Source organism: Helianthus annuus, chromosome 4 (assembly GCF_002127325.2).
Source record: "Helianthus annuus cultivar XRQ/B chromosome 4, HanXRQr2.0-SUNRISE, whole genome shotgun sequence".
NCBI classification, from domain to species: Eukaryota; Viridiplantae; Streptophyta; class Magnoliopsida; order Asterales; family Asteraceae; genus Helianthus; species Helianthus annuus.
Genome location: NC_035436.2, coordinates 141,177,876 through 141,191,138, shown reverse-complemented (window position 1 = coordinate 141,191,138; position 13,263 = coordinate 141,177,876). Strand labels below are relative to the sequence as shown.

Sequence of the window (13,263 nt, the reverse complement as noted above, 5' to 3'; positions counted from 1 at the left end):
ACGGGTCAAAATATTGGTTAGGAATGGTTTGGCTTGACATTAAAGTGAGGATTTTCACTCGTCAACCAAACGGGTCAAAACTATGTTTTTATGTCGATCTTGCGCATAGAGACTTGAAAGCCTCATAATGCATTAGTGCTAGATTGCAATTTAGTAAAGAATGGTTATACTAAGTTAAGTTTATGAATCCATGTTATCGGGTCGAATGATAGAAACTAGTTGCCATAATTGTATAAAGTGGCAATGCTTGAGTTTATAACAATCAAGCATGAAATACATATATGAGCGTAAAGCCATGTTATGGTACGGATACGCTATGAATTACAAGCCCGAGAAATGGGTAAATGAGATTAGAATGCCAAAAGAATAGATAGGCAAACAGTTGCACACATAGTTAATGGGTCGAACAATCAAAACACGGATTGTGTGGGCTATTTATTCACAATTCGGGTTTCGTTAAGTGAAATTTATATAATTAGATCCGTAATTTTAATATGGACATATAGGAAAAAGAATCGGCTAAAACGGACATGTGAATCGAAAGTTATGATAGTTTAAAGTTTGACAAGGGAAATAAAGTTGCTGGGCAAACATACAGCACCAAACAACAACCCTTCTTCCGAAATGAAGCCGTCGCGCTACACGACGCCAAACTACAATCACTGTCGCGTCACGCGACAGTCGTCGCGGGCCGCGAAAGCTTGGCCCTGTACTGTCGCAGGGCGCGACAGACCCCAATTGCAGAATTTTGTTTGTTTTTCATTGTTTAAGCAATAGAACTTGTATTTACTTGATATTAAGATGTCAAAACTAACAATTGATATGGTTTTGACCATAGGTGATGCTCGTTTTGTTGTGGATGTCGATTAAGCAAGGGAATCAAGAACCGAACACAATTTTTGAATGCTTCCGCGCTAATCTAATCTAGTTTAAACCATGTTGTTTTGTAAACACTACTGAATGTTGAATATTTTAATCTAGTTAGTTGACTATGTTTAAACACTATAATGAAGTACATCTTAGTTTATTAACTAAGTTTTTGTTAATTATATATTTCGTTTTTAAAAAGTCCGTATTTTATGATTAAACAATGGAATAATAAGACGAGTGTTACAAGTTGGTAATCAGAGCTCAAGGTTGTTAACAAAATGTGTTTGATTCAAGCTTTATCAACATCTAGTAAGAGTTAATCATTTTAGTAGGTTTATTAATGTAAAAGAAAAACATGAAGTGACGTGCACGGGAAGAGCGTGTTAACACACTCAAACCCGGAAAGTGCACTAAACGAGAACGGTTAAAGCAAGTCGTGAACTTGGCTAAACCGGAGCAAATAAAGTATATGTTATAGATGAAATGTTTAATGATTGGTGTAAACATTTCAGTTTCAAAGATGACGGAAAAAGGTAATGATGATGCAGTGCTGATAGTCACCGAGCAAATGAAAGAAGTAATTGCCGAGGAAGTAGGAAAGACAATTGAAAATAGCCTATCCGGTTTCATAGATAAGATTCAAAACACGGTACTTTCGTTAGTCGAAGAAAGAATTAAGAAGTTGGAGGATAGTACCAACACAACAAAGGAAAAATTGGGAGAGCGCAAGGGCTGCTCATACAAGGAATTCATGGCATGTAAACCGCCATTTTATAACGGAGAGGTGGATCCAATAATATGCCAACGATGGCTGCGTGATATTGAAGGGGTGTTTGAGAGAACCCACTGCGACGCAAACGACTTCATAGCTTACGGTACGGGTCAGCTGAGAGGTCAAGCAAAGGATTGGTGGGATAACAAGAAAAAGGAAATTGGAAGCGAAGCGGCAAGAGCGATGACGTGGGATGAGTTTAAGGTGCCATTCCTTAAACACCACAGCCCCAAGGCAGTTATTAACCGAATCAAGGAGGAATTTATTCAACTAAGGGAAAAAGATGAATCTATCGATAAAATCACGGGGATCTTTCTTGATAAACTGAGATTCTGTGACGAGTTTGTAATGTCCGAAGAACAGAAAGTATATTATTATTATAATATTCTAAGTACAGAGTACCGGGAGTTCATGACTCCCTCGAAATATGAAACTCTTACCGAGATCATAAACACGGCCTGGGAAAGAGAAATTAAACTGAAAAAGCAAATCGGGAGAGGTGAAAGAAGGGCACAGTCTGTTAATCCAAGCCCTGCAAAGAAAGCACGAACCACGGAGTCATCAAAGAAACATGAAGGGAAAAGTGGTTCGCCGAGTTGTAAGGTTTGCGGGAAAGGGCACAAGGGCGAGTGTCGATTTAAAGATAAGCCATGTCCTATATGTGGGAAGACAGGGCACACGGCTGCATTATCCCCGGGGAAAGTGTCAGTTTGTTATAAATGCTATCAGCCGGGTCATAAGAAATCAGAATGCCCAGAGTTGGTCGGGAAGAAGGATGGCAAGGATTCGCAAGCAGAAACTCTGAAAGCAAAACCCAGATCCTTTCAGTTAACCGCGGTCGAGGCAAAGAAGGAACCTGATGTGGTTTCAGGTATATTTGCTATAAATTCAATTCCCGCACATGTGTTATTTGATACGGGTGGTCACATGGATTTATTCGACATCCTTCATTTGTACTGACAAAATTACCTATGCCATTAGAAGTAGAAATAGGTGACAATAAAAGTTTTATTGTGTGTGACGTATGTCGAGATTGTAAGATGAGTATCGATGGTGAAGAATACTCAATAGACTTGATCCTGATGTCAATGGGAGACCAAATAGTGGTCGGGATGGATTGGTTATCCCGATATCACGCGAAGGTGGTGTGTTTCCGCAAGGAGATAAAACTGACATCTCCAAGTGGAAAACACGTTACCCTTTATGGCGAGAAAGGGGGTAATCCCGTTATGTGCTCAATGCTAAAGGCTCACAAACTTATGAGGCACGGATGTAGAGCGTTCATGATTTATGCAAATGAACCCGAGGAGGGATTGCCGAAGATTGAAGACGTACCGGTAGTACGTGAGTATGTAGATGTGTTTCCGGAAGATTTACCGGGGGTACCACCCAAACAGGAGGTAGAATTTGGAATTGAACTAATTCCGGGTGCGAAACCCGTAGCCAAAGCACCGTATAGGCTCGCGCCATCAGAGTTACAAGAATTAATGTCTCAGATTTAAGACCTGCTCGACAAGGGGTTTATTAGACCGAGTGTGTCTCCGTGGGGTGCACTGGTGATATTCGTGAAAAAGAAGGATGGGAGCATACATGTGTATCGATTACCGGGAGTTAAATAAACTCACAGTGAAAAATCGATACCCGCTTCCAAGAATTGATGACTTATTTGACCAGTTACAAGGCGCGAGTTGGTTCTCAAAGATTGACCTTCGGTCGGCTTATCACCAGTTGAAGGTCAAGGAGGAGGATGTACCGAAGACGGCCTTTCGTACACGGTACGGACACTACGAGTTCCTCGTGATGTCCTTCGGGTTAACTAATGCACCCGCAACTTTCGTGGACCTCATGAACCGGGTTTGCAAACCAATGTTGGATAAGTCGGTGATAGTATTCATCGATGACATTTTAGTGTACTCAAAGAATGAAGCAGAACATGCAAGCCATTTACGTGAAGTGCTGGAGACACTCAGGAAAGAGAAATTATATGCAAAATTCTCGAAATGTGCTTTCTGGTTACGAGAAGTGCAATTTCTCGGGCACATTATTAGTGCGAACGGGGTGTTGGTAGACCCGTCAAAAATTGAAGCTGTGGCGAGATGGAATCCACCAAAGAATCCTTCGGAAATCAAATCAGAAGCTTCTTGGGGCTTGCGGGATACTATAGGAGATTCATAGAAAATTTCTCCAAGATTGCTACGCCGTTGACCAAACTAACTCGTAAAGACGAAAAGTTTATTTGGGGCGAAGATCAAGAGAAAGCGTTCCAAACGATTAAAGAAAAATTGACCCACGCTCCGGTATTGACATTGTCGGATGGGGTTGACGACATGGTAGTTTACTCGGATGCGTCATATTCGGGTCTTGGGTGCGTTCTGATGCAACGGGGCAAGGTTATAGCCTATGCCTCGAGACAACTAAAAAATCATGAAAAGAATTACCCTACACACGACCTCGAGTTGGCGGCAGTGGTATTTGCCTTAAAAATATGGAGGTATTATTTGTATGGGGTAAAGTGCACTATTTTTACCGACCATAAAAGTTTGAAATATTTCTTCGACCAGAAGGAATTAAACATGAGGCAAAGGCGGTGGTTAGAAATGGTCAAAGATTTCGATTGTGACATACATTACCATCCCGGGAAAGCTAATGTGGTGGCCGATGCGTTGAGCCGAAAGGTAGATTATACACCGATTCGAGTACGATCGATGCAACTAATTGTGACATTGGGTCTACTTGAACAAATCCGAAAACCTCAAGTTGAAGCAATGAAAGAGGAAAACTTGAAGAAAGAAAGAATGGTGGGTCAGTTGAAAGAATTGGTTATTGGTAACAACGGGTTAAGGACTCGTTTCGGGAGGATATGGGTCCCAAACTCGTGTGGAGTCAAGACGCTTCTACTTGATAAAGCCCATAAATCCCGTTATTCTATCCACCCGGGGGCAACCAAGATGTATAACGATCTAAAGCAAAATTATTGGTGGCCCGGAATGAAAAGAGATGTCGTAAAGTGTGTAGAGAAGTGCTTGACCTGTTTACAAGTCAAAGTGGAGCACCAAAAGCCATATGGTAAACTAAAACCGTTGGACATCCCAGTATGGAAATGGGAGCAAATCAAAATGGATTTGTTGACCAAATTGCCCAAAACCAACCACGGATACGATGTTATATGGGTAGTTGTGGATAGATTGACAAAAAGTGCTCACTTCATTCCGATTCGTGAGACTTATACATCCGAAAAGATGTCGGAGGTGTATACCAATGAAATAGTGGCACGCCACGGGGTACCGATATCTATTGTGTCCGATAGAGATACTCGGTTTACTTCGAACTTTTGGAGAGAATTCCAAGAGCGAATGGGAACTAAATTGTTCATAAGCACCGCGTACCACCCACAAACGGATGGGCAAAGTGAAAGAACAATACAGACGTTGGAAGATATGCTACGGGCATGCATTATCGACTTCGGGGGTAGTTGGGATGTCTACCTACCGTTGGTTGAATTTTCCTATAATAACAGTTACCACACAAGCATCGGTATGGCTCCATACGAGATGCTTTACGGTAGAAAATGCCGAACCCCGGTGTGTTGGGATGAGTTTGGACTGCGAGAACTCGCACATAAGGATGTAGTCCGTATCACGAATGAGAAAATTGACTTGGTCCGAGCTCACTTGAAAGCGGCTCAGGATCGACAAAAGTCGTATGCAGACAAACGAAGGAGACCGATTGAGTTTCAAATTGGTGATAAGGTGATGTTGAAGGTATCACCGTGGAAGGGAATAATCCGATTTAGAAAAAGGGGAAAATTAAGCCCAAGGTTTATTGGGCCATTTAGAATCATTGAACGAGTTGGTAGAGTCGCATACCGTCTCGAATTACCCGAGGAATTGAATGGAAAATATAGCACGTTCCACGTATCACATCTCCGGAAATGTCTAGCTGACGAAACCGCTTATATCCACTATGACGACATCGAGGTGGATAATAGTCTCAACTACGCAGTGAATCCGATTGCGATTTAGATCGCAAGGTGAAGAGTTTGAGGAACAAAGAAATTAACTAAGAAAAGGTCAAATGGGAACACAGGAAGGGTTCGGATACCAAATGGGAGTCCGAAGAGGAGATGCTACGGCTCTACCCTACATTATTCGGTACGTACTTTGGTTTCGGGGATGAAACCCTTTTAACGGGGGTAGACTTGTAACACCCCGAAAATATAAAACTTTATATTAGAATTATAAAGTATTAAATAAACGAGAACAAATTAACTAGGACTAAATAACCCAGTTAGTTACAAGTCTTGTAGTAACTCATAAGTGGGTTAAAAACACTCAAATATGAACTAAAGGAAATTAGAGGGACCAAAGGTGTTTAAATTGAAACTAATTATAATAAAAACATTTTATTAAACACAAAACACACATTTGTGTGTGTGCTGGATCGATCAAACACAGAGGGGGGGGGGGGCAACCAGAGATTCTCCAAAACCCTAGTTCATGTTATTTGATCAAATTGAAGACCAAATTCAGTCCCAAATCAAAATCCGAACATAAATTGGTGACCACCTCAGTGAAGGGATCATAAGGTATGTAAATTTTGTAGAAAATTTCCATTTAAATTTTTGGATGAACAGGGGAAAATTCGAATTTGATGTTGCATGAGTGTTGTACGGATGAAATTGGAGTGATTTGATGTCTAGGGATAAACCCTAGTCGATTTCTTGTTAAAATTTTGCTTAATAATTGTGAGATACATAATCACCATTGTAGGTGATTAATGGGTTTTGTAGAAACATGATAAACACAAGGATTATGATACTTGTTCTAATGTAACCCGAGTTTAATGAAGTAATTTCTAAAATGTTGATGTTAAAATTTGTGTAAATTGCCTAATTGATGTTAATCTTGGCTAAATAAAAAGTTATGAACTTGATAATAGATTATGAGAAATTATGCCCTTAAGGTGTTTGTGAAAATGCCTAAAAGGAGACTAAAAACTGGAAATTTTAGTTAAAACGCATGTTTGAAGAGTTATGGCGAACTATGCGTTATATGTTAAGGAAACGAGTTCTAAACGGGTTGTGGTTGAACTCTATAGGAAAGGAAACCGGAGCGTCAAGTGGACAAGCTAGTGGTGATGTGCGATTGAAGGGTGTGCTCTGAAGGTACGTGACTTTGGTTCCGTTACATTACGTAAAAACGTTTGGTTTTAGCTTGTTAACATTGTCATAATGTAGTATATGCGTTTGACATGTCATTGAAGTGGCGAAGTCCACTCTACATTCAAACGGGTCAAAATATTAGTTAGGAATGGTTTGGCTTGACATTAAAGTGAGGATTTTCACTCGTCAACCAAACGGGTCAAAACTATGTTTTTATGTCGATCTTGCGCGTAGAGACTTGGAAGCCTCATAATGCGTTAGTGCTAGATAGCAATTTAGTAAAGAATGGTTATACTAAGTTAAGTTTATGAATCCGTGTTATCGGGTTGAATGATAGAAACTAGTTGCCAGAATTGTATAAAGTGGCAATGCTTGAATTTATAACAATCAAGCATGAGATTCGTATATGAGCGTAAATCCATGTAATGGTATGGATACGCTATGAATTACAAGCCCGGGAAATGGGTAAATGAGATTAGAATGCCAAAAGAATAGATAGGCAAACAATTGCACACATAGTTAATGTGTCGAATAATCAAAACAAGGATTGTGTGGGCTATTCGTTCACAATCCGGGTTTCGTTAAGTGAAATTTATATAATTAGATCCATAATTTTAATATGGACATATAGGAAAAAGAATCGGCTAAAACGTACATGTAAATCGAAAGTTATGATAGTTTAAAGTTTGACAAGGGAAATAAAGTTGCTGGGCAAACATACAGCACCAAACAACAACCCTTCTACCAAAATGAAGCCGTCGCGCTACGCGACGCCAAACTACAATCACCGGCGCGTCACGCGATGGTCGTCGCGGGCCGCAAAAGCTTGGCCCTGATCTGTCGCGGGGCACGACAGACCCCAATTGCAGAATTTTGTTTGTTTTTCATTGTTTAAGCAATAGAAATTGTATTTACTTGATATTAAGATGTCAAAACTAACAATTGATGTGGTTTTGACCATAGGTGATGCTCATTTTGTTGTGGATGTCGATCAAGCAAGGGAATCAAGAACCGAACACAAGTTTTGAATGCTTCCGCGCTAATGTAATCCAGTTTAAACCATGTTGTTTTGTAAACACTACTGAATGTTGAATATTTTAATCTAGTTAGTTGACTATGTTTAAAAACTATAAATAAGTACATCTTAGTTTATTAACTAAGTTTTTGTTAATTATGTATTTCGTTTCTAAAAAGTCTGTATTTTATGATTAAACAATGGAATAATAAGACGAGTGTTACACAAACTTTCATATTTTAGCAACTACAGCTGCAGACCCTAATTTGGAAAAACTCATAGCACCCCAACCGTTACCACTATTTCCCACACAACCAATGGATTTGGAACCAAACCCTGTAGACCAAATCCCAGTGCATGATTTTGACCCAGTAGAAATACCTAGAGTACCAGCACCCCATCCCCCAGACTATGACCCATGGTTTGACGACCATAGGGATTATGAACAACGCTACCCAATACTGGATGAACCCATGCCAAACCTAGCAGCTTACCCAAACCTGGACCCCCTGGACCCATATTATGATAACGACCAATTCATCAGGGATATCCTAGAGAACCCTTACCCACCTGAGGAACCCATGCCCCAGTTCCCAAACCCAATACCAGCACCCACACCACCCATGAGCAATGAGAATGTGCAAGAACTCTGAACATTTGGTGAGGAGATTTTAGAAGAAAGTGAGAGGATGAGGCAGATAGGGGAACGACTCATCTGGAAATATGACGAGCGTAATATGTATTTTTGGATGAACCCGTACCATTAATAGTAATAATATATATATATGTGTGTGTGTGTGTGTGTGTGTGTATTTGAAAAAAAATGTAATATCTAGGTAACAATTATGGATGCATACTAGTATTGTATTTTCAATTCCAGTTGTATTTGTAATAGATATAGATGCATAATATAAAATAGAGTAAAAGTCGCAATGTTCGACGATTTTGATCAATATGCTTGTTTTGTGATTGATTGCATCAATTGTTATCTTGATATTAATATGTGATAAATGTTTAAAAACAGATGGACAACGAAGTGAACCAAGAAAACCAGAATAACGATAACCAGAACAACAATAAGAATGGAAACCAAGTGGATAACAGTGCCATCCAACACATAGTGGCACAAGGATAATAAAAGTAATAATGGAAGTAAGCGACCCACTGAACCAGAACACAGCGTAAACAATGGACCAATACTTCAAGTGCCCATTCCCAAAAGAAGAAGAACCATGTCTTATGGTTGTTCTTATAAAGAATTCTGGTCCTGTAAACCAATAGAATTCTCGGGCAATGAAGGACCCATTAAAAACTCTACGCTGGATAGAAAAGACTAAGGCAGTCTTAAAAATTAGCAAGTGTGCAGAAGAGGATAAGATAATGTTTGCTTCCAATCTGTTTAAGAACTCAGCCTTAGGGTGGGGGTATGGTTAATCACTCTAGGGTGATTGAGTGAAATCCTACCCAATAATATTATGCCATGTTAACTCCCCATTCCACTCCCCATTTTGCACTCAATCACTAGGTATGGTTAATCACTCTAGGGAGTTTGAGTTATATATTTTTTATTTTCTAGATATTATAAACTATGCATAAATAAATAAAACATACTTTAAACTAAATAAAAGTACTTTTAATAAAAAAAAACACATTACATTTAAAACTAAAAAATTAAACCATAAAATAAACCTAATATTCAGAAATTGCATGGCCAATTATATTTTTTTGCGATATCTCGTTTCCTCGCCAGAATAAATGGCAACATCTCGGGTGGAACATGGTCGTGTGGATCAGTAAATGTCTTCAAATCCCGATCATACATAAGTTGTTTTATCGCCTTGCGTTGTTCCGCCACTAACGCTATGGTGTCTTCCTCGCGTTTCTTTCATATACTCGTCAACTCTATCGTCCGTGCTTTTTTTCTTCTTTCATAAGAGTGTATTGCGTGAGCTTCTCGGTGAGGGCCTCTTGGCTATCGTTTGATGATGTTGCGGGCCTCTTTTCTTTCCTTTTTTGTCTTGTTGGTGAGGGGTCTACGTTTACGTCCGGTATATCGATCGGTTACTCAGTTCCCGGTGTACCCGTATTGTAGTTACCCGAGTCGGACGACTTTCTTTTTTGTCCCGAACTTCCACTATCTTCACCCAACAATGGTACTGGTGCCCATTTGTCATGTTTACGAACGACCTCCCATGCCTCAGTATGTTGAAAACCACTCGGATACTTGGATTTGAAATCACTTAAAGCCCTATTCATGACGTCGAGGTCGCTAACCCCACTACCACGAATATGATCCTACATAGATAACAAATATAAAGTAAAAAAAATTAAACATAAACAATGTTATGGAAAATATTTTTAAATGTTCAAATAAAATATTACCGCTTGTTGCCAAAGACCGTTGAAGTGGTTTATCTTAGTCAACATAGGCATCCATTTTGAACGTACTTGATGAACTGTTCGAGTACTTCCGCCGACCGTTTCGTTGTAATGGGCGAGAACTTTTTTCCAAAAACTGTCCCCTTTTTGTGCATTTCCTTGTTTCTTGTTTAAAGAACAATGAACCCATGCCTTGGCTATGGCCTCTTCATGTGTTTTCGTCCAAGTGTGACGCTATGCCTTGACTCCCTTTTGTTTCGGCTCACTTGCTTCACCAATATCATCGTCTTCATCCTCATATTCTTTTTCGTCCTCGCCACTATCTACATCCAAATGTTGTATTTCGGGGACAACCTCTAAATCTTGGTGTTCATCGTAGATAGAAGTGGGCGCTCGACATTCTCTCTTGGTGATTGAATTGGCGGGGTTCTAAATCCAAATGGATCGAACTCGATTGTGAAGCTTGGGTGTGAAAATACTTGTGGTGGAAAATTAGGTTGGGTGCTAAAAAAAGTTGGTTGTGAAGTTTGGGGGTAAAAAAATTGAGGTAAAGAGGTTGGTGAATATCCGTAGGAGGTTTGAACCGGTGCACTTGGACCTCTAAAATTACCTTGTCTCGTTTGCGAAACCTTTTTTCTTGAATCCGATCCTTGGCTAGCGGAACCTTTTTCTTGGGTTCACCTTTGTTTTGTTTATCCATGGTGTTTCTTGGTGTAGAAAGAGATATTTTTTAAAAGAGTTGTGTGTTTTAAATTGATTGAAAATTATGGGTTTTATATAATAAAACAAACGGTAAAAAAAACGTTCAAAAATTAAACAAACGGTCAAAAAAATATGTAACGGTCAAAAAAATTAAACCCCTTTCTCATCAATCACTTCGGTGATTACACACCGTTTTTGGTCACCTCTCACCCACTCACCGAAGCCCTTCAACATCACGGTATGGTCACCGCTCGGTGACTCCCCCTCCCCGATTAACTCACTGCAAACCACACCGCCCACCCTTAGAATGGTGGAACACTATCCTCCAGTCAAGGGGAAGTGACAGGGTTTACAATATGGAAGGGGAGGAATTTAAGAACATGGTGGAAAGGAAATTCTGTCCTCCCAATGAAAAGGAACATATAGCAAATAAGTTCTTAAATCTTAGAATGACTGGAGTGGATAGTAAGGGTTACACTACTACATTCTTTGAATATGCTAGAATAGTGCCAACCCTTGCATCACCAGAACCAGTATTAATCTCCCGTTATATCTGGGGATTAATCAGTGAAATTAGACATGTAGTCAAGGCAGCTAGACCCCAAACCATAGAAGAAGCTGTAGAACTAGCAAACACCTTGACTGATGAATTAGTGCGTACACGAGAAGAGGACCAGAGGAGGAACCTAGCTCAAAGGCTTACCCAAGAATTTCGTTATGGAAATTCCAATCGTGGGAAAAACGTAGACTCTACTTCTGCTCCTTACTGCAAATATTGCAAAAGAAAGCATTCTGGAAGATGCTCTATATATTGCAATTTTTGCAAAGTATTAGGACACAAGGAAGAAGACTGCAGGAAGAAACCTAACAACAGGATATGCTACAACTACGGAGAACAAGGTCATATCAAGCCAAACTGTCCAAAGCTAGCTTCGGCCACGAACAATAAGACTACTAAAAATGCTAGAGCATTTATTTTGACTGCAGAAGAAGCCAAGATGATTCCGGGCGTGATTGCCGGTACGTTTTTAGTTAATGATGTTTTTGCTAAAGTATTATTTGACTCTGGTGCAAACCAAAGTTTTATTTATACTTTATTTTGCAAACTTCTCAACCAACCATTAACTAAACTCCCACAAGAATGTTTAGTATAAACAGCAAGCGGGGAAACCATTAAGATTACTGAAATCTTGCATGGAGCAAGAATAGAATTTTTAAATCAAAAATTTATTTCAAACCTTTATCCAATGAATCTGGCAGGATTTGATGTTGTATTAGGAATGGATTGGTTAATAGCCAATAAAGCCAGTATTCTATGTGATCAAAAGTCAATCCAAGTAAATTCGCCAAAGAATGAAAAGATCACAATTAAAGGAGATAAACCCTCTAGATCCACAAAATTCATCTCTGTGATGAAAACAGCTAGTTATATAAAAAAGGGATCATTAGTGTATTTGATTTCCATAATCACTAACACTAAAGGAAAAGAACTGAAGGATATTCCAGTAGTATCCCAGTTTCCAGATGTATTTCTAAAAGAATTACCAGGACTACCGCCAGATAGGGAAGTCGAATTTCGAATTCATCTGCTACCAGGAACAGCACCAATTGCCAAAGCACCTTACCATTTGGCTCCGACAGAAATGCAAGAGTTGAAGAAACAATTGGATGAATTGTTGGAGAAGGATTCATACAGCCAAGCTCATCGCCACGGGGAGCACCGATCTTATCTGTTAAAAAGAAAGACGGGTCAATGCAAATGTGCATTGATTACCATGAATTGAACAAAGTCACAATTAAAAATCGGTACCCATTACCAAGAATTGATGACTTGTTTGATAAGTTGGAAGGAGCTCGATTTTTCTCTAAAATCGATTTACGTTCAGGATATCATCAGTTAAAAGTACAGGAAGAGGACATTCCTAAGACCGCTTTTAGAACAAGGTATGGCTATTATGAATTTACTGTCATGCCATTTGGTTTAACCAATGCCCCAGCTGCATTTATAGACATGATGAACCGAATATGTAAGCCATATTTGGATAAATTCATAATTTTCTTTATAGATGATATTCTCATTTACTCTAAGAGCAAAGAGGAACATGCAAAGCATTTGCACGCACTTCTAAGTTTATTAAGAAAATAAAAGCTTTATGCAAAGTTTTCGAAGTGTGAATTTTGGCTAGAAGAAGTGTAGTTTCTTGGGCATTTAGTCAACCATGAAGGAATTCATGTAGATCCCACAAAGATTGAGGCAATTACTAAATGGAAGACCCCTGAGTCATCAACCGAGGTTAGAAGTTTCCTAGGATTGGCCGGTTATTATAGAAGATTTATTCGAGACTTTTCTAGAATAGCCATTCC

General features: G+C 39.4%; 1 protein-coding gene across 1 annotated transcript; it reads left to right on the top strand.

Moving 5' to 3' along the window:
* Positions 1 to 1,390: 1,390 nt before the first annotated feature.
* Positions 1,391 to 3,144, top strand: LOC110933613. The gene is made up of 2 exons (XM_022176827.1): positions 1,391 to 2,513; positions 2,624 to 3,144. The coding sequence occupies exons 1-2, from the start codon at positions 1,391 to 1,393 to the stop codon at positions 3,142 to 3,144; spliced, it is 1,644 nt and encodes a 547-aa protein (XP_022032519.1).
* Positions 3,145 to 13,263: the final 10,119 nt, after the last annotated feature.